The 27,423-nt window shown below is 44.2% G+C and overlaps 1 protein-coding gene and 1 pseudogene across 5 annotated transcripts in view; both read left to right on the forward strand.

Annotated features, from left to right (window-relative positions):
• Window positions 1-27,423, forward strand: part of LOC306669896 (DGAT1/2-independent enzyme synthesizing storage lipids-like) — a 497,646-nt pseudogene that overhangs the window by 95,414 nt on the left and 374,809 nt on the right. The gene's annotated exons all lie outside the window — the stretch shown is intronic.
• The window catches only part of LNX1 (ligand of numb-protein X 1), a 159,407-nt gene that overhangs the window by 73,283 nt on the left and 58,701 nt on the right, over window positions 1-27,423 (forward strand). Inside the window, exon 1 of one of the 4 annotated variants that reach the window (XM_079154036.1) lies at window positions 5,413-6,178. The exons of the other annotated variants lie outside the window; for them this stretch is intronic. Coding sequence (XP_079010162.1) covers window positions 6,087-6,178 — 92 coding nt within the window. The 5' untranslated portion in view covers window positions 5,413-6,086. Of the gene's footprint in view, window positions 1-5,412; window positions 6,179-27,423 lie in introns of those variants that run through there. 4 annotated transcript variants of the gene reach the window in all.

The following is a 27,423-nucleotide window of genomic DNA, read 5'->3' on the forward strand; positions in this document are numbered from 1 at the left end:
ATAATACTAAGCCCATGTTTCCCATGCTAATTATGCCAGTGAACTCGTTTTTGAGTCAAATGCTTCTTACTTGGGTTTGCAGGAGGCAGCTAACTGTCTGTGAATGCTGGGGTGTAGACTAGGATGCCCCACCTTCCTGATTCCCCAGAAGAAGTGTGGCCAAAGGAGAAGGAGAAAGGGAGTCTATTTGTGATTTTTGCTGGACGTGTTGCCTAGGTGGGAAGGTACCCAGTAGGCTAGGGGTTCGAGGTGGTATAGATGCTATCAGGTGCTGGTCCACACAGGGCCAAGTCCAGGGTCACACTGGGTGGCAAGGTGAGGAGCACGAGGAGAGAGAGTCCTGGTAGAGCTCTGCTACCCATACCCACATCACATTCCCCTGTTCCCGACACGTTGCAACCTGCACATATGTATGGGGAGCTGTATTAGTTTCTATTTGTTGCTGTAACAATTGATCTCAAATTTGTGACTTAAAGCACCTCAAATTTGTTAGCTTAAGTTCTGAGGGTTAGGAATCACACTGGCTTTACCAGAAGAACCTCAAGGGATTGGCATGGCTGTGTTCCTTGTGGCCCCAGGGAAGGATTCCTTTCCTCACACTTTCCAGCTGTCTGCCATGGGTTCTGGCACCTTCCTCCACCTTCAAGACCAGCCACGTTTCGTCTTCCAGTTTCTCTCTCTGACCTCTGCTTCTGTAAACACATCTGTGACCTGGCCCTCTCATCTCCCTCCTGTGAGGACACATGTTATTACGTTGGGCCGCCTGGATAACCCAGCATAGTCTCCTCATCTCAGGCTCCTTCACTGAGTTACATCTGCAAGGTCCTCTCCACCCTGTGAGGGATCCTATTCACAGACTCTGGAGATTACGAGGTGGACATCTCTGGGACTCATTACTCTGCCCACTCCAGGAGTTAGGAGAGAGCAAAGGGAAGAAATGGAAGCCCTTTCTGGGGAGAAAGTGAAAACACAGTTCCTCCTCATCCCTTTTCAAGAGCTGATTTGGGCCTAGGGTGTACCTAAAAATAGGAGTAAGTTGGCACATGGATTTGGGAGTGAGGCCAGGGCAGAGGCTGGGAGGAGGCTGTAGGAGACCCTTGGGGCTCCAAGGAGAGAGGACTCCAGTGCTCCAGAGCTGCTCCCACCCAAGCCGGGATTTCATTCACCACCACACAGCAGCGTGACCCTCACGCCTAGTCTCAGGGAAGCTTAGGAGGGAGGCTCGCCCATCGCTCAGCTGATGGTGGTGTGCACATCGGGAAGATAGCACTGAGGAAGGAACCCCAGACTGACAGAAATCCTGGCACCTCTGAGCTGTGGCCACAGAGTCCTTCACAGGCCCCCAGGCAGCTCTCTGGAGAGGATAGTTCTCATCTCAAGGAGGCGTAGGCCTCAACACCTGCCCCTGAACCTCTCCACACTCTGGCTGCCTAAGTAGGTCAAAGCCAGCATTTCCCAAAATATGTCCTGTGTATTAGTCATCAGATGCTTCATGCTCACCCCTCAGGTCCCTGGACACTTCACTGGCAAGAACAAAGAATCTAGAGATCATCTAGAACCTGGCTCTGGATCCCTCTTGGGCCTTGACTACCTCTTCCTCCCTTGGGGAGACAGAGTAAGGAGACTGTCACTAACACCTCTGCAGACCCTTGAACTGGGAAGCTGAGAGGTGCCCAGAAGACCAGTGTCCTCTTTACTTTTCTGTAGGAAGCCTCTCACCTGTTAGGAGTATTGTCATACATTTGTGCTTTTGTTCATAAATTTTACAGTTTCTTTAATATCACTTTATTCAGTAAATATGCAGGTAAACGAAATCACTTTTAAATGTTTAATTTTTTTCATTGACTAAAAAAAAATCATGGTATCCAACATCATGTTTTAAAATGCGTATGTGTTGTGCAGTGGCTCAGTCAAGCTACTTAACATGTATTACCTCATGGGCTTATTTATTTGGGGGGTAGAAACACTTAAGATCTACTGTTAGTGACGCTCGAGCTTGCACTGCACGAACAGTGTTAATGTAGAGCTCTTGAACTTACTTCTCCTGCCTAACTGAAATTGACCATTAGTAGACTCAAGTCGGGCAGGTAGCATGGTATTTATAAACAAATGCCACCTGTTTTCTCCAGGATTCATGTCATTTTTAAACAGTGCTGTCTCCCTACTTTAGAACCTGAGTATAAATCCCGAGCATAATCTTTAGGACTGGTCATGGGTGTGCATGACTGGATGGATGTTTGGCCACATGGACAACGCTTTCTCATTTCACACTAGAGAGCTCTTCTTTGGGAGTAACCCTGAGCATGTGAGCTAGTGTTTGGAATCTTCTGGCAAATTCTGTTGACTTCTGCCTTCTTAGAACCTTGCAGACTCCCATGACATGAGTCTTCTCCTGGGAATTCCCAGTACATTGATGGGTTTGTTGAATTGAATAGCAGCTTCCTAACCAACACACACAGCCAGGGGACATAGTGGGGCCACTACAGAGGGTCCAGCCAGTACATCTTTCTCAGTAAAGACCACCGGTGAGACAGTGCACGGTGGCAAAGCTTTTCCTTCCTCTGTCCTGAGTGAGGTTCATCCTGAACCTAAGACCATATTTGCATTGTGTGATACTGTCATCTGCATATATGATATTTACTAAAGTTCCATACTAGGCCAGGCTCTGAATGAAAGAGACATCTACCCAAGCCATGATTTCCACCTCTGAGGAAATGACCTTTAAAAGGTAAAGAAGAGAAGCTGAAAACGCACAGACATTGGATTGTTTCACAGGGCAAGTCACATTGCACTTCAACTTCTCTTTCTGTCTAAAAAAACGAGAGATAATAAAGCTGACCCTCCTTGAGTACTTACTAACATGAATAAAGAGATCATTGTTCAGTGTTTTGAAAGGAGTGGGGAATGCAAATGTACTGTAATTGGCCCAAGACACACCTGGCTGGAGGTTCTCTGGGAATATTTCCTTGATTAACTTTGCACCCAATGTCCTGGGAGTTTCTTCTCCAAAGCTCTGCCTGCAACCTCTGTTGACCTTTGCCCTTTTCTGAAGTGTGTTCAGTCCAAGCCGCCTCAGCTAGCTCTGTGGCAAAGGGGGATTTCACATGGGGGCGAAGCACTCTATGGGAGACTCACCAGGAGACAGGTCAAGTCTCAGTCATCTTGCCTGGTTCAACACCTGCACAAGGAGTATGCTTCAGCTCATGTGCTTACCATGCACTCTGTCCCTGAACCCAGCCTCCTCTTGGCCTCTACCTCTTTCCTTGTGCAGTGAAGAGAAAAGAAGTAAGAAAACGGGAGGTGATAGGCAATGTCCAAGGTGGCCTTTAAGGACAAATAGGACAGCAGTAGGGACTATTTACTGGCAAGGGCCAGAGAACACTCCATGATCATTGGAAGGTGGGGCTTTAGCCCCAGGGTATTGTTCCAATTTGGATTATATCTAGCAGGTGTTGGCCTAACCAGGTAGCGGCTTTATTTTTCTCATGTAACACCAAGTGTTTTAGTTAACTTTTTTGCTGCTGTGACTAAAAGATCTGATAAGAGCAAGTTTAGGAGAGGGAAAATTTATTTAGGAACTCAATGTTTCAAAGCAGTCCATAGACAGCAGGCTCCATTGCTCAGGGCTGGAGGTGAGGCAGAAGATGATGGTGGAAGAGTGTGGCATACAGAAGCTGCTTATATGATGATCAGAAAGCAGAGGGGGACTCCATTCGCCAGATACAAAATATGTACCCCAAAGCCACGCCCCCAATGCCCACCTCCTCCAGCCACACCCGACCACTTCAGTCACCCCTCAGTTAATCCCATCAGAGATTAATTCACTGATGGGGTTAAGACTCTCCCAACCCAATCATTTCTCCTCTGAACCTTCTTGCATTGTCTCACACATGAGCTTTTGGGGACACCTCACATCCAAACCACAACAACCTGATTCTAAGAAAGAAGGAGAGATTAGATATTGGATAGGCACGGGGCAGTGGCTGCAGTAGTAATGTAAAACAATAACGGAAAATAATACCTTAATGTTTATATTGCATTCACGTTCATTACTAGTTTTATTCCCTTGAAGTGCAAGATGACTAGGTGAGTACTGTCTTCTTCTACAGAGGACTTATTGAATGTCCGGAGCAATCGGACATTTCCAAGATTGTACAATCCAATACCACTATGAAGTCCACAGCCTGTGACTTAGGTCATGTCACCTATGAGTTATGAGCTAGGCACTAGGTCCTGTACATCAAAGAAGAGCATGTCCCAGGACTTTGTGGGACTCCACTTTCAGGAAAAGACTATTACATGCTATGTTCCTAATAGTATAGGAGGAAAAAAGGGATAAGAAGAGAATAATAAGCCTTTTGGAGGTAGGTGCCAGCTAGGTTTATTCCCTATCATTAATAACTATTTATAACAATATTCAGTGAGGCCTTTGTTCTTTACCAGCAGAATCTCATTCCACCACCATTACAATTCTTTGAGTTAAGTGCTATTATTATTGTCTTTCTTTTATAGAAGAGGACACAGATGTTCAGAGAGGTTAAGCAACTTACCCAGTGTCACACAGCTAGTATGTGGCAGAAGCTCAAGCTTCTCTGACTCCAGTACCCGAATACCAAACCTGACCTCCTTTTTACTGATTTTCACCATCTCTGACTCACACCTGCATCCCAGCCATATTGGAATACAATTCAAATTCGGGCCTCAACAATATTAGAAATTATTACATATCATCGTTATCAAGATTGCTTATCTTTGATCTAAATTATAGAAGTTCAATCTGCACCATTGAGGGCTCTATTGTATTTAAACTCTTTGATTACTTCCTCAGGTACTTGCAGAACTCTGATGTCAAATTTCTAGTTACATGCTGATCGCAGTTGGTCTCATCCCGCAGACTTCTCTGGTCTTCTTCCTCTCAAATGTAGTTTGCCAGGACTTCTTGGTTGTCATTAATGTAATTATCCCTGTGAGCCATCTCTATTAAGATTTAATCCTCAACTTGGTAAAATGGAGCTTAATCTTCTTAAATATGGGATAGAAGGAGGGACTCTGGGGGCGTCTGGGGCATTCATTCCAGAGCCTGGACACACAAAGAAGTCCCGGAGGGCAACTGCCATGGCCCCACGTGTAGATCTCAAGCTGGAGGAGATGATGGGGCCCCGTCCTTGCTGGACCAGGTACTGCTAGTCCCATTACAAAGACGAGGTCACTGAGACTCAGGAGCTTCAATGAAAGACGCTGGGTCATGCAGCTAGTGACAGAGCTTCATCCATTTACAGAGGAGGGGGAGGAACGGTGGCAACTTTCCTCACAGGACAGGATTCTGTTGCTTGGACAGAACTTCATGCCTATCAGGTGCTTGTCATTCTCAAAGAGAAGGACACAATTCCTCTACAGAACCAATTTTTTCAATCGGCAAGGGAGTATCCCATCTCTCACACGTCAGTGTAGTCAGGATGGTGTGCTCGGTAAAATGTCATCAATACAGATTCTAAATAGACGTGCAGTGCTCGGGAGGGGGAGCTGGCCAGTGTTTAAGCCACTCCTGCGTCACAGGGTCGGAGACTCACTTGAGCTCGGCCCTCCAGGCTGTGTTCCAAAGATGCTAATTTCTTCCGGTGTCTTGCTCTGGCAGGCTGCAGGACAGATTGGATTCTTTGCTTGTTCACACTGTGGGGTCTGAATGTGCCACACTTCTGCCCTCTTCCGACACGGTTTCACCCCCAGCCTGGCAGCTCCAGGCCAGTGATGTAAATGTACCAGCTGCTCCCCAAGAACCAGTCCGCATCCTGCAGGGGGGCTGGGCCCTCTGCCGGGCATCAGCCTGCCTGCTCTCTGCCTAAGCCCTCTCGCCAACCATGGTGGGTCCCTCCAATCTCCCATCTCCTCATCTGAGAATCAGAGGACATAATCCTCTTACAGGCCCATGATTTATAGTGTGGCTTAGTCTAAAGGTCTAAGTCAGATTCGTTATGATCTACTGATCGTGGGGACATGAACAGGTTTGCTTAAAGGGGCTGGGCTGGCACAGCCCTGCAGCTGTCAGAGAGAAGGTGGCAGGAAGGAAGCGGTGCCCAGCCGGGAAGATGAAGGCGCTCCTGCTGCTGGTCTTGCCCTGGCTCAGCCCTGCCAACTACATTGACAATGTGGGCAACCTGCACTTCCTGTATTCGGAACTGTGAGTCCCCTTTCCTGCCCTGCCTGCTGCCTGCCTGTGCTTGTGTGTCGGGGTGTTGGGGTGGGACCTCAGTCTGCTCCTGGCTGGTCTGTCCGTTGGGAGGAATTCATTCTCCCTCTGCGGGACGCGCTGGGACACGCTGCCCCGCCGGCAGCTCCCGCTTGGCTGTGACTGAACCAGGAAAACACCACCTTCCTGGGTGAAGTGCTTCCCCACACAGCTTTTTTTTTTTTTTTTTTTCCCTCCCTGCTTCTGTGCCAATGCTGATTTTTTTGTACTTGGCTTTTTCTCAATAGATGTGTCTTCCTTCCATAAATAGAACCCAAAGAGCAGTTAAGAACAGAGCTGCCATGAATAGCTCTGCCTCCCCCACGGGGTATTTATACTTGTGAGCAGACATCGTCCCTTTATTGGGCCATGCAAGAGTCTCCACACCTGAAAACAGGTATAATATCAGTAAAGGGGAAAAAACCCTATGCACAATATAGATAGATAGATAGATAGATAGATAGATAGATAGATAGATAGATAGATAGATAGATGATAGACAGACACACATACCCATTTTATTTTTATTTTTGATCATTTTTCAGCATATGGAGAATACAGAACCATGCCATGAACGCCCATATTCCCATCCCCTCAATTTAACCATGACTAATTAGCTTCATTTGTTTCATTTATTTTATTTTTTGCCAAAAAAATTGTCTGGAGTACATTGTAGCCATCATGACATCTCACCCGGAAGTACTTCACTATACCTCTCTAAAACAAAGACATTTTTCTGTACGACCTATGTCCATTTTATGAGATGAAATGATTCATGTCCCCAACCTCTAAAATAAATATTTTTTCTGACTCCTGTTGTTAGTAAGCGTGGAGAGAGGATTGCAGACTAGTGCGTACAGTTTCTAGGGATCACATAAAAAGTATTGATGTGTGTACCTCAGTGTTTGGAGCATTTACAAAATTGTACTCCTCCTTGTTAACCAGACAGGTAAAAATAGCAAGAATTGGTATGAATTAGAGTCAGTAGGCAAATGAAAACAGGAACTCTAAACAGAGTTCATGGAACCCTGATTAGAAACACATGACTTGTCACATTTAGATGGTGATGCCCCCCATGACTAGGTGGTGACAGCCAGTGCCTCTTTTGTAATTAGCTAGTCTAACCAATTTGTCTAGCACGGTAGCTGCTCAATTAACGCTTGATAAATAGAGCTAGGTCCTTGGAGACAGCTTATTTGTTTTGGGGACTCTACCTTTCAGCATTAATGCAGGTAGTACATTGAAAGGAGGTGAAGATTGTCCACCTCCAGCTCCTAGAAATCTTTGGGGTTTGAGCTGGAGTTAGATGTATTGGGCTCAGTTGGGCAGAATCAGGGGCAGGAGAGAAAGCATTTCAGGCAGGGTAAAGAACACTGGCAGAAAGGTTGGGGTGTGGCTGTGGTTGTCACCAAAACTTTGAAAAACGACTTCAAGCAATAAATGGGACTGTGTGTCCCTGAGATGAGAGATTCTTCTTTTATCCACCATGGGCCACTGGGATCTTGAAGGCAGGAGAGTTCAGTGGATTTGCCAGGCTTCCTTCTCTTCTCATCTGAGCTCTGAGTTCTGACCTTGGGTGAAACTTGCCCTGTGTCCCTGTGCTTGCAGAGCCAGAGACCCCCTTGCATCTTCCCTTCTGTCTAACAAGGCACTCACTTCTGTTCCCTGAGGCCCAGGTAGAACACTGGAGCTAGCAGGAAACAGATCCAAATTTAGCATGCAGTCCAGGGTTCTCAAACTCTGCAGGAGGAAAGCAAAAATTACTCTCTATATATACATATATATAATATTCAATAATTCAATCTAAAATAATTTCAATTCAAAACAAAGACATCCTGTCCCAGTCAACAGATCACTTCTGCATGCTTGATTTGATCTTAAGGGCCAGGACCCTGGGCAGCTCCTTCTCTAAACATGACCTTTGTCACCTGGGACCTTGATTCAAAGGAGAGTGAGTTGACAGAAGCAGCCTAAACTAGAGCCTTTGGTGTGGAGTCCAGTCCACCACTTAAGGGGCAGGGGTCTGGGATGCTCCAGAGTATGCAGAGAGCAAGACAAGGGGAAAAGGCCGGCTCTCTTCCCCACAGGCCCTCACCAACTCTCCTTCTGAAAGAGATCCCAAAGAAATTTAGGAAATAAACCTCCTCGTGTTTCTGGTCAATGTAGGGCCAGGCATATGAGAACTTGTAGGTGTAGGTTCTGAGGACCACCCCATCAGAATTGGGGGCTGATTTTGTTTTTCAAGTTCAACTTCTCAAGCCTTAAACCCCAGTAAAACTAGGGTCTTTAGGGCTGGGGCCATTATGTTGCTCCTTGAGCTCTTAGGGTGACTCATATGGGGCTCACCACTACCAGGCCAGACGAGTCCCCAGGTGATTCTTTGGCACTACATTTCAAGACCCCCTCCCTCCAGCTAGCAGTGTGTCCTCTGTGCTGAGCGTTCTCTTTCCACCCTACCTGGTGAGTCCTTAGGAGGGCTCGAGAGATGTTCGTGTCACATGCAAAGCTCTGCACTCACTTAGTTATGTTGAACTGAGCGACGTGGATTTGCCTCACATCTTAGCCAATTTGTAAGCATTGTAAACCGTGATGAAGGAGACTCTGGTTTGGTTTCTATGGTGGGGAGCATGGATCTTGCTCATCACAATCCAAGCTAGCCGCAACTCAGGCGTCTCAGAACACAGCTCTGTACTTGAATAAGTAAGATTGCCATTGTCCTGATCAGTGATCTCCTGTACTTTTAAATATTTAGTTTAACAAACATTCTTGGGAAAAACTCTAGTGTTGGGAGGGGGTGCAGTATGTGATGCATTTTATGGTGTACCCAGAAAACCAACCAGAGCCATTTACAAAATACTGCAATTTTTAAATATTTATTTCCTCCACTTTTTGAATTCCTAGTTCTCGTTACCCTTGAAAATACTTTCCACTGTCACTTCTGGTGGGTGCTGTGACCTTTGTGCCTATGGGGCAGACCGAAGGAGCTTTGAGTGGGTGCATAGTAAGCTGGGACCTTGCTTTTGCAAGTATATATCCGTCCTTCATTGTAGGGACATGGTTATCTACAGGACAGCTCAGCGTGACTGCTGGAGGATCACCAGTCCCGGAAACTAGCGCTACTGCTTTGTGTGACTTCTCAGGAAGCCAGGAAATGCCGGCTCTCTATCTAGCTTAGAGTCAGATAAACATTTTTGGTTTGTAAGCGGAATCACTATGAACAGTATTCATGCCAGAATCTGGAGACAAAAATTACACTTTATTCCCTAACCCCTGTGACATCGAAGTTCCCAGTAGGGATGGCTTCTTCCCACTGGAGTTTTGTACTTGGAAAATGAAAATGAGTGATTCTAGTTCTGCAACTTGAATCATTCAGGGTTGTACAAGGAGACTCCAGGAGAAACTGCCAAGAGCAGCAGGAGTTGTGTGTGGGGGGTGGAGGGGACTCTGTGTGCGTCCTTCCTGCAAACTGGGGTCAGCCCCAGGAGTCAGGGGCACACAGCACTCATCAAGTGTCTTAGGGTCAAGGATTCCAACCTCACCACTTCTCTCTAGGAGAACTTTCCCAAACCAACCTGCAGAACACACCTCTGACAATTGGCACTGATTCCATGCAACAAGGACATTACTTTGGGGCTCACGGCTCAAAGACAGCCTTAAATCAAACCCAGCTGGGCATTCTGGGCTTTCAGGCTTCTCTAGTTCAAGGCCTTGTAGCCAAACTCCCCTCCTCCTTTGCTGACTTCAGCCAGACTTGGGCCAGGTGTCGGACCATGAGCTACATCACTGGGAAAGCGTCTGTCTGAACGCTTTATCCTCATGGAGATCCACACAGGCATGCCTGCCTGCTTAAAGTTGGTCTCTTTCTTCCGTGAGCCAGTGCAGGGAGGACTAATGAGAATGCAGTGGTATTACCTCAGCCCTGTTTCCCTCCCTTCGTCTCACTGTGTTAACCTCCTGGTGCTTTCAAACAAACCAGGGGAGCTTTATGGATTTGCCGGTAAATGTTTTCCAAATTGAGTCTCAAAGAATTTGTTCCTTTTCCACCAATATTTTATAGAAAAAAAAAAATGCTACAGATCTCTGGATTTTTCTTGTCATATGTTTTGAGCATCTGAAGTCGAGTTTGGATTAGGCAAGAGGCAGAGTTTACGAAGGAAATGGGGTGAGGCGGAGAAACCATATTCCAGCAGGATTGAGGTCCATTCTTGGGGGACAAAGCCAGGGCTCGTTTGGGTTCAGTGACTCGCTCAATGTCTTTAGAAGCATTTCAGCTCGGCATGTGTTTTCATGGGACATTTTCCCTTAACTTTTTAGACTTGTGTATTTTGAAGGAAATTGAAGCTGCATGTTCCTGATTATTTACACTGCACTCATCAAAATGCTGCTTTGTAATGACTCTTTGATGTCCAAAGAGCATCATGATCCTGTTTCAAGGTCTTATTTTTTCTCCTTAAGAGTCAACAAGTTCCCTTTTGCCAGCAGGGAGGAAATTCCAGTTCCAAACGCTCCACTTTCTGGTGGAAACTGTTCTCCCTTGGCAAACTCCTGCCCCATCAAACCCCAGCCATTTCACTCCCACATTGCTGTGCGTGGCAAATGGTTCCTGTCTAGTCCCACAACTGTGTCAGGTGAAAGGGCAAGGTTGAGCTTTCTTTGAAAGTCTCACCGATTCATGTTTGATTGATCTGTTTTCTTCTTCATTTTAACTTGTTATAATGGAAAATTCCACACAATGCAAAAATAGGAGCGTAAGGAACGTTCACGTACTTTACAACCGTCTTCTACATGGCCAGTCTTGTTTCATCTACATCCCTTTGAATTGTTTTGAAGCCAGACGAAAACATCTTATCATTTTATCTGCAAAAAAATCCAGCATTTAATCTCCGAAGGATAAATTCTTAAGAAATGTGACTTCAATGTTAATCTCACACCCAAACAATATCAAACCAGTCAGTTCAAAATTTCCCTGTAGTCTCATAATTTTTCTGACCATACTTTCTTTGAATCCTGAGCTAAATACGATCTTGAAATCATTTGGCATATCTCTTAAATCTTTCCTCCTCTTCCTCTTTCTTCTTTATATGCCACGGATACAGAAGAGTTCTTGAGTTAGAGTTTGAGGAATCTGGCTTTGGAAAACTGCAAATACTAGACTAAAAACTGAAAGAGAAAAGTAAAACAATGATTTTAATTTAACATTCAAGTTGAGGGAATTATTAAGAAGGAATGATCCAAAATCTTGAATATGGAAACGTTTATGAATTTAACTGCAGTTTTACCTGAGGTGAGGGTTTTTGATGACTTGGTCACCAAGAACTTAAAGGGGAGGACCTAAAGATAAATGTCTTCTCCCTAGAGTGAGCGATCTCCCAAATTTTTGATCATAGACCTATATCAATAAAGCTACTTGTTCATATGCCTGTCATGTATATAGTTATCTATTTGTACGTAGTTATGTATAGTTACCTATACATATGTATATTTATATGTATTTGTATATATATAGTCATAGTCATTGATTTATAATCATATATATGTTTAGTTATCAATAGATTACACACACGTACTATTGCATTAATATATATATGTATATATAATATATATACAGGACATGCATTATAATGTTTTTAAAGGCTAGGAAAAAGGCATTCTAGTGAAGTCTCCCCACATTCCTGACACTTTGGAGACGGCGGCTTGAGAAACAAGCCCTCTGAACTCTTGGCGTAGGAACACAAGGGTTTCCAAGTTAATGGAGGACATTTCTTACTGTCAGTCTGCGGGGTTGGTCTTGGAAGGAATGGGGCAGGAAATGGCCCACTTTTACAGGCCAAGTAAAACTTTGAGGCCAAAGAAACAGACATCCTTTTCTCTTAGTCATACTCCCTTTTGAGGAGAGAAAAGAGGAATATCCTTCGTTTACGTGCCCACATGTCCCCCTCTGTCCTTCTGCTTTCTCCACGGCCACCCCACTCTCCACCACCCCTGCTGGCATAGGGATGGGCTTGGGAGGAGCCAGGTTTGCCAAACCTGAAATGTCAATCATTTAAGACATTCATTTAAAGGATGCCATACTGGTAGGACCCCTCGCCTCATCTGGGAGGGGCACACGCATGCCAGAACCCTGGAACCCATGACCTTCAGTCTTGCAGTAGGCCTGCTTCCTGCCCCAGCTCTCAAGTCGCAGCTTCAGCTTTCCTCCTGAGCCCCTTGTGTTCTTCCCATTGAGTTTCCTAGAGAAGCAGCACCTGGTGCCCTTCGAAGCCCATTTCTCCTGTGTGACTCGCAAAGTCAGCCGGAACAGTCTCCCTAAGGCGCTGCGCATCCTCCCCACCCGCTTCCATCATTAGCAGCTCTGCCCACAGCAGTAGGAGAGGAAGGGACCAGGGCCCTAAGACAACAAGTGAGTCCACTGGTCACCCTGACGACCATGACCAAGTGATTGCAAGGCTGGAGGTGAGATGACCTTGTGAATGAGTGACCAGGCACATACTGGAGGCGGGCACACTCAGAACCCTTATACCATCTTTGCCCACTGGGCAACCTGGGCCAAATTTCTTAGCCTCTGAATTTTTCTTGTCCCAGGAGTGACGACACCTACTGTACCAATTGTCATGAGTATTTAATAAAATCATCTAAAGTGTTTATTACAGTGTTGAGCCCATAGGAAACCTTAAATTGTGAGTTTTATTAGTAATGGTCAGTAGTTACAAGAAAGTATTTTATCAATCCTAAGACAAACTTTAATATCTCTGAAAGGAGGCTGAACATAAAGAAAATTGACTGTGTTTTTCTTTTTTTTTTTTTTTAATCCTGGTGACCTGTAAAATAATGGTACATTTTATAATAGATGGAGTCTTAGATTTGATGAAACTTGGCAATAACTCAACTTCATCCACAGAGAGCATGTGTGGACTGAGATCCGAAAAGTGGAATTGCTGAAGCCACTGAGCGCCTTCCTCCCACTCTCACTGAAGAGCAGGCGAGCTCTCTGACCTGAGAAAGGAGTGTTAGGTGAAGTCTGGCCTCTTGACCTGAGCCATTTGGCAGCAGATGAGGCCCATACCTACCTGCCCAGCAGATTCTTAGGCACCTTGATCAGACCTGCCTGATTCTTACCTCCTCCTCCCCAGGAGTCATTCCTCAGCTATTCAGCTCATTTCTAGTTACCTTGACATTGTGGCTCCTACTTCCTCCTTCCTGTCCAGCTTCCCGCTTCCTCCACTTAAAGAGGAAGACTCAGCCCAGCGTGCTGTTTGGCAGGTGGAGTCTGTGGCCCAGAATAATAGCTATTTAGATTTTCAGGAGATCTTGGAGGTGATCTAGACCAAACCTCCCATTTTATAGATGAAGAAACTGAAGCACAGTAGTTTACTCAAATGACTCAGCCCTCTCAGTAATAGGCTATGTGACCTTGAACAGGTCATGACGTTCTGTTGGAAACAATGTTAATGCGTTCATTATTGTATGAAATGTGTCCTCAGGAAGCAATAAAACTGGAGCTAGTTGTTAAATTTTTCAACTGACAGCTTTAGGCAAAGCAATGCCATAGATCTGATACAGTGAGACATGTGACCATGCACGTCACCCATGAGGAGCTGAGTGTCCCTTGAAGGAGCCTGACCTCCTGGGCATGCTCAGAGAATGGTGTCATGGCACTTCTTTGGCCAGCTTTGCACAGATGCAACCTGGGGCCATCTGACAGTGATAAAGCGTTACATTTTAATGTAGCATTTCAAGGTTTTTACGTGATTCTAAAGGTTTCATGTACAAAGAACAGCTGCAACAAGGAAGGGCAGAGTCCTGTCATAAAGCAGCTTCAGTTTATAGTCATTAAAAATGTGGCCTCCAAAACCATCTAAATCTGAGTTCAAATCCTGGCTGGTCACTGACTAGCTGTGTAACCCTGGCTAGATTAATGACTTAGCCTCAGCTACACCTCAAGCTTCTCATTCCTAAATCAGAACTCTTAATGACAGTACCTACTTCACAGGGATAAGAATTAGATGTAATACCCATGGACCACTCAGTAGATCTTGGAACATTGCAAGCATTCTATAAACATTATCTATGGTGATGATAAATAAATTCACAGCAAAGCAGTGAATTCCCATCTTGTTGATGAGAAAAACTTAGATTCAGTGAGTTGAAGGAAGCTCCTCTGAGTGATCTAACCAACCTGGAAAGTGGGCATCCTGATTGCAAGACCAGGTTTTTATTTTTTTCCCTCACTACACCACACTTTGTTGCCATGGTGATAGATAGCATCACTGGGGTGTGCGTTCATGTTGCTCCAGACTGTAATTTACTAGGGACAGGTTGAAGGGCAAAGAAGGATTCTGAACCAGACAAGTAACTGCTTCATAGATTAAACATTTCTAGTAGAATATTTATTTTCATTTCTCTGACCAGTTAAAATGATGCTGAAGATGGAGATTTTTTGCTTGCACAGTTACCTTCCCACTGAAGTAGCCCAGGAGAGCCGACTATAAGAGGTCCCAAAGATATTTTTTAAAAGTGTTCGCCAAAAACATTTTGGGTTTCATGATTGATGATAGATTAAAGAGGATCAAAGAATTTCCTATTGTGTGTGCATCTGAAATAATTCTTCTAAGATCCCACTGCTGTTTTGATAGAAAATGTATCCAATCACCATCAGAAGTGTAGAAGTCTCTCTTTCCCATGATACAATCCCTGATGGGCCAGAGGTGTCACTGGGGACGTGCAGTGTGATCACAGCATGAACTTGAGCCAGACCAACTCTGGCTCTGCCACTCGCTGGTACATGTCTTTGGGCAGTTGCCTTGACTTTTGATTTGTGATGATCCTCATAGCAGCCCCATGGAGGTCCCGTGGGGACTTAAGTGAGCTCATGCACGTGAAGCCCTAGCACAGTTCCTGGCTGGTGGCATGTTGTTCTGCTAGCTTTGCCTGTCCATCTTGCTATTGAACAAGCCAGCTTCCTTTCCTCATTCCCGGTACACTTCTCTCATTGGAAAAGACACCCATGAGCTCTCCAGCAGCGGCACTGATGTCTACTTACTTGAGGGTCTTCCCTGAGATGCCCATTTTTCGGCTTCTTTGGCTTCTTCTCAGGACAGCAGCTCAACTCATCAGGGAATTAGGATTGTTTTAAAATCATAGAAGAATTATGAGACTCCTGAGAGGTGCTAATTCTCTGTGGAGAGTCCCCCAAATGCTTATAATCTACTTCAGAGGTTTTAGAAGCCTAACGGTAACTAGGTAAGAGTGGTTGGTGTCTGGGGCTCAAACATAGGACCAGGGAGTGAAGGAGATTAAGAAACACAGTGTTTTCTGTGACTAGAGTGTTGTTTCTTTAATTACAGAATGACAAGAAATATGGTTGATTTGATTTTTTAAAATCTCCCATTCAGTTGCTTAGTGTCATTTAAGGAAGCATCAGGGCAGTTGATGTAGCACTCTTCAGTTGGTTTGTTTGGACTTAAGTCCCTCTCCTTTTCTTTTTTAGGGTGAGGGTTCAATTGAGGCATGGGGACCTCCATAGAATCCAATACTTTGATTCGCCTTCAAATTCTTTAACATTGGTTTGACACTTAGCAGAGACAGGGAATTTCTGTGAATTAAAAGTGTTTTACATAAACAGGTTTGCCTTGTCCAGGGGAAGCAAATTAATGTTCTGAAAAAACATTCAGCAAGACATTTCCCACTTCTTGGAAGATCCTCAGTGTTTGTTTTCTAAACCAGGTAACCTCCTGGGAGTTGAATAAAGAGTTTAAACTAAGTAGTAAAGAAAATAAAGAAAGAAAGAAAGAAAGAAAGAAAGAAAGAAAGAAAGAAAGAAAGAAAGAAAGAAAGAAAGAAAGAAAGAAAGAAAGGCATATTCATTCATCAACAACAAAAGCGCTCTTCCTGGGAAGACTATAACTTAGAAGTAAACATTTATCACATACCTATGAAATATCAGGATATTGGGCATATTCTGGGCTCTGGAGCTTCTGCAGTAAACTTACCGGAGAGAAGGCAATAAGCAAGAAAAGATACAGTATATCAGATGGAATAAGTGGTTTGAAATAAAGTAGCCAGGGTAAAGAGATGCGGTTTTACGTAAGAATGCCAGGTGAGAAAGTGGCATTAGGGCAGGTGCCAGAAGGAAGATGGGAGGGACCAGTGAAGGCCTCAGATGTCAGGACAAGCCAGCACAGCAGGGAAGTCAGGACAGTCTGAGCCTAGGTCTGCTCTGCAGGGCGCCGACCATGGCCTTTAATGACAGGGTGTCCGTGAGCAGCAGATGAGAGGCATGTAGAAAGGACTTGCTCCTGAATGTTATTTTCTGCTATTTCCACTTGCTTTCACCTTTTCCAGATTATTCCAGAAGCAGGAAAGAGGAACATAAATTTAAGTGGAGGCGAGACCAGAGGCCTGCCTCCCTGCCTCTATGGCATCTCTGCTCAGAGTGAATCCCTGTTTCATTTTCTCATCTCTAAATTGTGCTCCTTTCTAAATTTCTCCAACTTGTTCATATCTGTGTTTTAGATGCGTGCTATTTAATTGAAGATGTGTCTGTGTCTAACCCCATTTGTTTTTACTTCTTCTCCTGTCTTCTGGGGTATTCCTCCCATGAGCATCATCCGTAAATGTTGTGATACTCACTCCCAGGTCATGGGTCAGATGTTGAGATCAATGTGGAGGCAGATTGTTATGAAAACCTCTGAAGCGCCTTCCCGTTGCTGGGCTTCATATGACCTTGGTTTGTGATTTCTGTCCCTTTCAGCAGCACTCTTTCCCCTCTGTATCTTTGCCCTACTAGTAAAAATAAAATCTTGCCCAAGACACCACATTGGGTTCACCATCCCCTTCCTTTTACATTCTGAATTACAGGAACAGCGTGGGGTCTGCAAGAAAATCTCATAAATGAACTTGTCTTGCTAATTTAAATGCAAATTGTTCTCTGTTCTTTCAGCCCTGGCTTTCTGAACATTTAAAATTTTACTTCCCTGTAATATTCTACAGTTTTTTAAACCAACAATTACTTCCATCATACACTAATTTTTCACTGTTCCTTCTTTGTTTTCCTTCTGCATACTATCACATGTTGTTGATCTTTTCCCAATTTTCAGACATCCCCCTGAGTGCGAGGTAATTTTTCAGAGATAATTATTCATTTTTACTACACCATTGTTCAGTAAGCATATTAGTCAAATTCTTTTATTCCCCAGGGCTGTGTGTCCAGCTGACTAATGTGTGCTTGTGTTTGCCAGATATTCCTTTACCTTTTTTTTGGTCCAAACATATCCGCATGAGTTTATAATTCTTCAGATTTCACTTATTTGTACTACTAAAAGAGTTTAGCATTTAGGGGTTTTAATTCTAGCATTTGCCTCTTTTACTTGTAGATCTGCATTCTGTCAAGCTGCTTGGCCTATTTTTTATGACTCAGGATGAGCTTATGGATTTTAAAGCCATTGCTAAAGTGTTAAGATGTTTTGTTTCAACACATGTGTTTTTCTCTGCCGAGCTTAATTGATACAGCCCATTGTTTTGGCCTTTTATTGTTCCTGCTTCCAGTATTCGGGACTGTTCCTTGATCCTAAGGGATTCTGACACATGACTGAATGGCTGCCTACTTTTTCTACTTGATATAAATAGTTAGAAACTAGAATGAAAAAAACATGTACTATAAATTTCTTTCAAAAAAAGAAAGAGCAATGGAATGTGCTGATGGGATCAGCTTTGTAGAAACTATCAAGTCTTTCAAAGCATAGAACTTTCCACGATGTCAACAGTTTGGCACTAATTATTCACCTTTCCTCCGAGAAATGATTATACTCAGCCCAGCCTCTTTTTTAACACGATCTTGCCAAGTCCACATGATTTTGGAGAGCATTTTGCAGAAGTTTATCCAGTTGCTAATGGTATCCTAACTAGGTTGAGACCTCCACCCACTCACTGGAGAATCCTGAAATCACAGAACGAACTCCTGCCATTTATTTTTAGAATCTAATCCAATGCCTATTTTACTAAAGGCAAATGTTTGACCCCAGTATGTGAGGACATCTAAACCTGTCGCCACTCTCTGTCAATGGCTACTCCTGTAGAAGGCTCTGTCTGTGATGCAATAACTCTTATTCTTAACAAGTGTCTTAACAAGTTGGAGTGGCACTGGGCTTGGGTTTGGTGTTGGCATGTGCTCAAGTGGTATCATCTGTTATCAAGAACGAGGTGATTGTTATGTCATTTTGCTTTATTCAAATAGCATTAGATTTAGTATTGATAGTAGCCAGAGCAAAAACAACCAGAGCAACCCAAAATATTAAATTTCTAATTCTAAATATGTGGCCAAATCAGCTTTTGCCATGAATTTCCCAGGCACAGACAGCTTAAATGAAGTACTTTGAGACTGATTTCAAAGATGGAGCAGACTTGCTGTGGGGGACACCCCAGAAGCTTACAGGAAGCCACTGTCCCTGTCTTCTGAAAGCGCACTTGGAAAATAGGCAGTAAGCAATGTCTTAGATGGTGTGAGTTTAGGTAACAACAGTCCTGGTATTGAGACTTTGGTGTACGTCCGCTTTTAAAGAGATCAGCATGGGGGTAAACCCAGCAAGTGAGAACTAGATCATTTTCTGCAAATGAACGAATAGTCTTATAAATCATGTGCTCATGTTAGTAGGGTAGAAACTTTATACTTTTAAAATATTTTCAAAGTACTAATAATCTTACAAATAAAGAAGTCATTGGAAAGAGAAAGATTGGGAAATATTTGAGCATTTTAATAACCCAGACAGAACTCAGTGGGCAAATATCTATATACTCTGTTATTATTCTTATAGGCACAGGGTAAAATAACTCCCACTTCTCAGGTTTTGTGTGATTAGAGGACCAGAAGGGTAGGAACCCTTGCTAGGGATCTTCAAGGAAGGGGACACATGGACATTTCTTCAGTCCAGACCTTGGCCTTGGGCATCTGGCAGCTCCACTTGGCAGGGGGCCTCGCGGCCCCGTGGATGGCTGATGCAAAGCACCGTGAACCTCTTTGATGTAGCAGGATGATTACATACTGATCAGATTTTGTCAGGAAATCTAACTTAGTTGAAGTAAAACAAAAACAAAAACCCTTAAAACATATTAAGCCCTTGGACCTGACTCCACTTTCAGTGGAACCAAGTTGATTTTGTCCTCTTTCTGGACCCCCTTCAACCCTTCGGATCTCTTGCACTTGGCCGTGCAAGACTGTAAGAACATTAATCGGCTGCTTGGCTTGCTCCTTCTGATTACTTCCAGAAGGGCAGAACATGTTGTCCCTGTTGAGGGTCTTCGATTACCATTTTTTTTTTTTTTTTTTTTTCAAAAAGAGTTCTTGTTCCGATGTGTCCGTGTTTAGCCTTTCCTGGCCATGAAAATAATGAGAGCAGACACTAATGGCTGCTGCATTTTGAGTTGGTGCACAGTGTCCCCAGTGAGCTGAACACCTGTGTCTGAAGGCTCTTTGAATCAAGCTTTTGAATCACAGATGCATCAAGTGAGACTCAGGCTACACAGGGAAGAGGTTTAACCAAACACATGCCATGACACCAGACTGAAGCCATCTGACAGAGCAAGCTGATTGATTCTGACTTTTCCAAAATTTAGGGCTGGCCCAGATTCATTGTTTCTGAAGTGCAGTTAAGTGTTTTTTTCAGAGATGACCCCAGTTCATGCCGAGAAGAAGCCTGGGGTTCCAATCTTGCACCCCACCTGTGCCTCCTGCCTGCGTTCCCCCTGGAGGTGTGGAGCTCCAAATGTGGCAGAACTTTACAAGAAAGTTGTTCTAGGTAGAAGAAGACGCTGCCCCAGACCTGGCTTGCCAAAGAGGTCCTGCCCCACCCGGGGGGCTTCCTGGCCAGTCTAGTGGAAGGGCGTGCAGTCCCATCCCTAGGAGCAACCCAGAAGCCCACCCTGTGTGTGACACATGCACCCTTCCTGTGTTCTGGGTGGGAGTGGATTTTTGAGGATATTTTTGTGATTATCAATTTTTGTCTTTAAATAAGGCATTTAGGAGCTGCGGCCAAAGGTCAGTGGTAGAGCACTTGCCTAGCATGTGCAAGACGCTGGGTTCCATCCCCCGCACCACAGAAATAAATAAATAAATGAATGAATAGGCATTTATAATTTAGCCAATGACTGATTGAAACTAAATGCAATGCACATTTCCTTACATACTCTGTGTCCTCTACAATCTCATATTCAGAATGAGAATAATTCAAGAAGCAACTACTGACAGCAGCCAGGCTACCCAGCCTTAAGATACTCTGACTTCCATAAGGGAGGTGCAGGCGCAGCTCCCCTGGTCCCCCCACATCACCTCCTGAAAACAAGCAACTGGATGGACCAGATGGTGTGTTTAGGTGGAAGAAGAGCAACTGGTAGAAAGCTGCCCTCTTGGATGTCAGTGACAAAGCCATTCCCTTCCCTGGTGTTACAGGGTTCAGTTGGGTAGGCTGCAGCGAGACTCAGGGGCAGGCCAATGATAGGTGGGCAGGTAGTGCAGAGGAAGTCCCCAGGGCTGGCCACCTGCATGGGCCCCAGGCAACACCAGAGCCTCACAATTCTGTAGAGCCTGGTGTTTGGTGCCAAGTTGGATTCATGTAATGGAATGAGAGAATACTAAATGAATAAAAGTGACCATGTCCCTCTCCCTTGTAACTACTCATTCTATGTTTGTGTTTATGTTAACAAGGAAGGAATAAAACTAATCAATGTTTCCCAAGGAATCTGTGTCCAACCACTTGGGATAGACACATTCTAACCTCCCTCCCTCCTCTACCCAGAACAGGGCTAGACTCAGGGAGCAGAGAACTCAGCCCTCAGACAACAGATTAGATTGATCACACAGGAGGACTTCAAGGATGCTATTCACCATTATTGGAGTACATATAGGGCGGGTACAGGGACACACCCCTGTGGCCCAGGAGGCTGAGGCAAGAGGATCACAAGTTCCAAGCCAGCCTCAGCAATTTAGCAAGGCCCTAAGCAACTCAGCAAGAGCCCATCTCTAAATAAAATATAAAAAAGATTCGGGATGTGGCTCAGTGTTTTAAAAACCCCTGGGTTCAATCCCTGGTACCAAAAAGAAATGCATATAGGCATAATGGTAGTTCCTTCCTTTATAATTGATGGGTGTTTGACTCATCTGGGTGCCAGATGTTCATGCCAGTTGTCTGCTCCCCTCCTTTTTTAATATGTTATCATATGTTTTCAGGCTAATGAACTTTGACAAGAAAATCAGTGTACCTTTCCCACTTCCAACCTAAGATGCAAAGAATACAGTTCTAGAGGTGAGTCCTTTCACCTTTCAGCATGTGTAATGACTCAGGCTATGAAAATAAACAAAAAGGCATATTTTCCTGAGTAATTAGAAACTGACCACTGTTATCACCATGTTAGGGGTATTTGGATTTTGCTACCTGCAGAGAAAAAGAAAGATCCTAGGATGGGAGCAGAAATTCCACATCAATGCTAATATTTAGAGCATACTGTAATGAATGTAATTGATCACAGCTTTTGTGTTATTGTTTAACCAAGTGATACATCAGTAGGTGTAGAATTAAGAAGAGGAAGAGAATCAACTAATTACAGTCACACAAAGGAATGACTTGTCATGAATATGCTGGGCTTCCTCCCAGTGATCAAAGACTCTGGGGAGGCAGTGAGAACACTCATTGGAGGAAGCTGTGTCACTTGGGTATCTGTAAATCTTTTTATAAAGAAGTGATGTGGGAATGGAAGTCCCAGACTGAGAACATAGTGGCCCTGAGATCTAACCCAGAGTTGGTACTTCAGGGCTGCCCAACTCCTTTTTGTCGTGTGCCTTTGTAGAACACACCGTGTTCTAGGACGAAGGTCGAGGGTAAAGAGGAAACCTTTGTAGCCAGGAGTTGCTTGTGGCCTGGGCACTGTTCCACCCAGTACCTCTTCTGGGTACTTTACTATGGCTGTTTTTGTGTTTTTCTTTTTTACAAATTCCTCAGGGACACCTCCAGTGACTGTGGCCTTTGTGTTAGAGGCCTCTTCCAAAGGAGTTGTGTAGTGAAATCTGTCCATTTGTCTGAGCTTTGGTCATTGGAAGAAATGAGTAGGCATTTCCCATGGAATTCCCACTGAGACTGACTGACCCTTGAGAATACAGGAGGTGCATTCCTGGAGGGCCTTATGTTTACGTAGAAATGACCTTGGTTACTCTCTACCCATGTCCTCCTGCTTAATTAAAGAAAACAGTGCTGCCCTGTTAAGTGTTATAACCAATAAAACACTGGTAAGACAGTATAGGGTGCTGCAAAATACTTATTGACATCAAGTCAGGGTCAAGTGATTAACCACGAGACTGACTTTGGTGAGGTCCCTAGAGACTCGCAAAAGTACTGACCTTGACTAAGTGTACCACTTCGGCGTCTCAGCTTCCCCATCAGCACAATGGGTGTGACGGTGCCTTTGTCAGCAGTTGTCAGGTACCAGAGACAGAAGAAGGTGAGGTCCAGCCCCTTCTGTTCTTGAACTGAACCAATAGATGAATAAGAAGGCCGGGAGGGAGGCAGGATGGAGGAAGGAGGAAAGGGGTGACTGAGTAGGAAGTACTTGGCACACACATAGTGCAGGGGATGGGGAGCTGATTCCACGACCAGGCTGAGCGTGAGCCAAGCAAAACCCAACCCATCTCCCTGGCTCTCACCCTCACATTTCATTTCAACCTATATCAAGGGATTGGGTTGATTTTCATAACTGATGGTAACGTTTACCTCCGAGCACATTAATACCGTGCTTTCAAGTTTTCATTAATGGAGTAGAATGATAAAAGTCATCATAAAAATAACTAATGTTCAATTTCATTACAACAAAATGAGCCCATTTGTTTCACCAGATTGACTTCTTGTGAACCCTTGTAGGGAAGCAGAGGAAAACAGTTTGTTATTTTGGGCCAAGGGGCAATATTTCATTTGTGGCAACATTAAGGTTTAGGTTTGTCTGCCTGTAGATGTCTTGAGATCAACTGTGAAAATGATTTGCTACTCTCTGGACCCAGAATACCCCATAAAATCACACAAATCCAGAGGCCCAGACCATCGGGTTATGCATATTCAAAAAGCCACCAGTATCTGAAAGATGTCATTTCAAAGAAGCAATGTGTGCCACTCTGGCTTTACAATGTGGAGTTGGCGGGTGTGCCCAGGCCAAATAGTGATCCGAATGGGGTTAGTGGCCAAAAAAGAGCACTGAATTTTTTGCTGCGCATGCTTAAGAGCACAGAGAGAATGCTGAACGTTAGACTTTAGGTGTACATTTTCTGGTCATTTGAGCATATCCAGGTGAAAAAAGGAGCCAAGACGTACTGCCATACTTACAGAACTCATGGAGATCCCATACAGAAGCTCTCCTTGCCATGTTGAGATGATCCTATTGCTAAACCTGAAAAGGAGAATCATACAAGAAAAAGATTTCCCAAAAGAAACTGAAGAAACAGAAACGGGTGGTACAGGGATAAATTCACCATCAAATAAATGCACATAAAAGTTTAAATAAAAAATGCAAATATGTCCTGGAAATCATAAGTGCAGGAGAAAGACAACCATTACAGTAGAATTGGTACAAAGAGCAAAAAGAGTCATGCCTCAAGCACCCCAAACAGCAAAGCCTGTCTCAGTTGTTTAGGGGGTCCACATAACCCCAAGAAACAGAGTTAGTTTATAATGGAAATAGCAATATTGGTGGATCTCACATGACTGTGGTTATAGCTTTTTTGTTCCTTTAAAATAAAAAAATCTAAAACTTTAAATTCCAATGCAGAAAGAAAAATCTGCTTCTTTGTCTCTCCCGAGTCCTTCCAGCCCTGAAGTTTATAATTATTCCAAGAAAAGGATAAATACCTCCTATCATCAACAGGAAAACATTTTCTTTTTAACCCATTAATGCTAAGGTGTCAGTTTCTTCTGCTTCCAAGCAATCATTTCTTTTCATTGTGATTTCTTAAAAGATTGTCTCCGCAACATTCTCTCAGTGATCCTTGTGATGATTTGTGAGTTAAACCTTACAATGGGCAAGGACACTGAGGCCCCCAGCTATCTAGCCTGACCAGAGAACATGACTGATGATTAGGGACACCAAAAGAGACCACGCATTATTGGCTCTTGACATGTACTTTCTTGAGCATTAGAAGACCGTTAAGATGTTTCTATTAAACATTTTCACATCTTTTTCTTCTGTTGCATTGCATGCCAAGTGGCCGAAATGCAGAGTCTAGAATTCTCTACCCTCTTCCATTATCAGCTAGTGATAATGGAGGCTGGAGATAGGCCCTCCCCAGAAGCATGGTGCACTTGAAGACCCACACATGCTCTCCAAGAGCCAGTTTAAGCAAGGCTGTTGAAGCACTGGTGGGAAAATCAGCAGTGAAGTTGACATGTCTGAGTCATTCAGCCTATGCTGGTGCAGTGCTTGGGATAACTGGACTGGATGCTAACTTACGCATGCAGTTCCATCGTGAAAGGCCTCCATGAGTACATTTGTAAAGGAGGCCATGACTGTCTTTGGGCTAATGCATGGCCCTCACCCTGATCTGACTGCTGGCTGCCAAGGCATGGGCAGAGTTCTCAAACCTCAGTGTGCCCTGGGAAACTAGTAAAACCACAAATGCTTGGTCTCCCTCTCCTCCACAGCAGGCAGCCTTGGCCCTGCTGACATTTTGGACCATGTAATTCTTTGTTCTGGGGCAGGGATAGGGGTTCTCCTGGTCACCTTGGGATGTTTAGCAGCATCCTTGGCCTCTGGGTAGAGGCCAATAGCATTCTCCCAAGTGGTGGCAATCAGAAAAGTCTCTGGATATTTTCAGAGGTCCCTGTCTTAGGGATTCTAATCCCTAAGGGGAGAGGAGGGCCCAGATTCTGTTTTTAATCAGCTCCTGCAGCAAGGCCTTATTCATACCACTGGGCCTTTTCTTCCCTTTCAGTGCCCCATGTGCTTCTGCTCCACTTCTGTGGCCACCTCTAGGGTTAACAGCACTTTGTCCTTCCCAGGCCAGGCCCTCCGAGCTACATAGAAGGCAATTCACCTGACCTAGTGAACAAGACCATGCTGTCTGCTGCTAAGTGGGCTGCTCTTGCACCCAGGAAGCACATGTGCTTAATGATGGGGGCCTTTTGGAGGTAATGCCCATGCTGTTGTTACATAATCCCACAAAAACTAAATAGACCCCCCTGCTGGGATCTTTTGGATACAAAAGGGCTAAGAAGGACTCAGCCCAGTAGTACAGATGACACCTGGACAGCCAGAATGTTCCCTGAAGGAAGGCTGGACCTGATTCCCCCTGCAGGTGAGGCCACCTCTAGTAGGAACTCATCTCCCTGTTGTCTGGTAGAAGCTGGGCACTAGCAAAGCCGAATCTGATGTCTGCCTTTCTAGCATGAGTGATTCCAGTGTTTTCAGGAATTCTGTTGTTTAGTCTGTCTCCTGTGGTTGGAACTTCCTCTCTAAATGGTCATACTGGGGATGTTATTTTCCAACTGGAGTGAGGAGAATTTCCTATGGCACTATCAAAGGACTGCGCGTGGAAGGGCTGCTTCATTCAACAGGGAAGGGCTTTCTGTGTGACTTGTTATGGAAAATGACCATTTTGTCTAAAATAAACCTGGGTGCAGCCTGGCAGCTCAAGGGCTTCCCTCTGTCAGTCCCCTTGGCACTTCCGGCTATTAGAACTGATGGACTTGTGTCATCAGGTGCTTTCTTGAAGGGGACACCGAATATATTGATGGTATTTGTATTGTTGATCCATCCCTTTCTTTAGGATATAACTCATTGCACCGTTCTACTTAGAAATAATGTCTTTACTTGTTCCTCATTGGAAAACTGAATAGATGCTTTTGACTTGTGAGTTTCTTACAACAGTACCAGAGCTGGTGAACTCCTTTCCAGCGAAGAGAACAACTGAGGAAGAAAGTGGTTTCTAGTCTGCAAAGCAGCCATACTGTGTCCCCTAAACGTTCCTGAAGAGAGAAATAAATACATCACCAGGATGTTGTGATAGAGTAAAGAGCAACAACACCCGAAGATCTAAGGGTCCCAAGATCCCTCTCAGAACTCCAAGCATTAATTATGGTTCAATGTCAAGAAAAATGAAGTGTAAAAATCGTGGCTTTACAGCAACTCCGTTCAAACGTATTACAAACGTGGGGCTTTTCAGTCTCACATTGAATCCTCGTTCACAGTTTACATGATGATTATGAGTGCCTAGGCCTCCCTTTATGTTCTCCCTGAGCTTATATGTTTACATGGCGGAGAAGCATCAGAGCTGGCAAAACCTAACAACTAGTTTCAAACTAAAATAATTTATACTAAAAACTTCTAAAACTAAATATTGTCCTGACCACTGCCTGTCTCTGCGGGTCTCTTCCAGGGAACTCTGGGTGTAGTGTATGAGAAGGACACATGTCTGAGCCAGGCTGAGGCACAGAACTATAAGATTTTCAGGGACATTAGAGATTGTCCAGTACAAATTTTTCCATTTCCATTTCTTCAATATTTCTTAGTTGTCTTCAGTGGCTTTGGGGGGAAATTTTTAATATACTTTTTATATGCTAAAGTTATCAATTGTTTGATTATATGTGTTACAATTATTTTTCAGTTGTCACCAGTCTCTCTTAACAGTACTTATGATTTTTTTCTGTATATTTTAAAACATTATCTAGTCTTAATGCTTGTAAAGCAGATTGCAAGCATCTGTAACCACATCACTCTAACACAACTATTGTTGTCTGCTAGTTTTTGTATATGAAGGCAAATGTTTTTCGTAATTGCAATCAGCTTAGAACATTTTTGGATGGAGGGAAGTATGTGATTTCGGCTCACTTAAACATGCCAGCTTTGACCTTTTGCATTTCTATGAAAAGTAGAAAGCTCTCTGTATTGAGGTCTCTCTATTGAGACTCTCTGTTGTGTGCACTACATTTTCGCCTAGTCTTTTTTCACAGGCCCCATGTAAATCATGTTCTCTTTGCCCATCTATAAATGAGGGAAGCCCTTTTGAGACTGTGTTTGTCCCGGCAGTGTGTGTGTCCATTTCCCTGGCCAACCATGCACTTGGGAACAGGGCTAATGTGGCCTCTGGCCCACAGCTGCTGAGTCGGTGAAGCCCCATTCATCCCCTCGTGTGGCAGGACCTCTGCAGGGAACGTCTCGCCTACTGAGGTGGCACT

Source organism: Sciurus vulgaris (genome assembly GCF_902686455.1).
Source record: "Sciurus vulgaris genome assembly, chromosome: 9".
NCBI classification, from domain to species: Eukaryota; Metazoa; Chordata; class Mammalia; order Rodentia; family Sciuridae; genus Sciurus; species Sciurus vulgaris.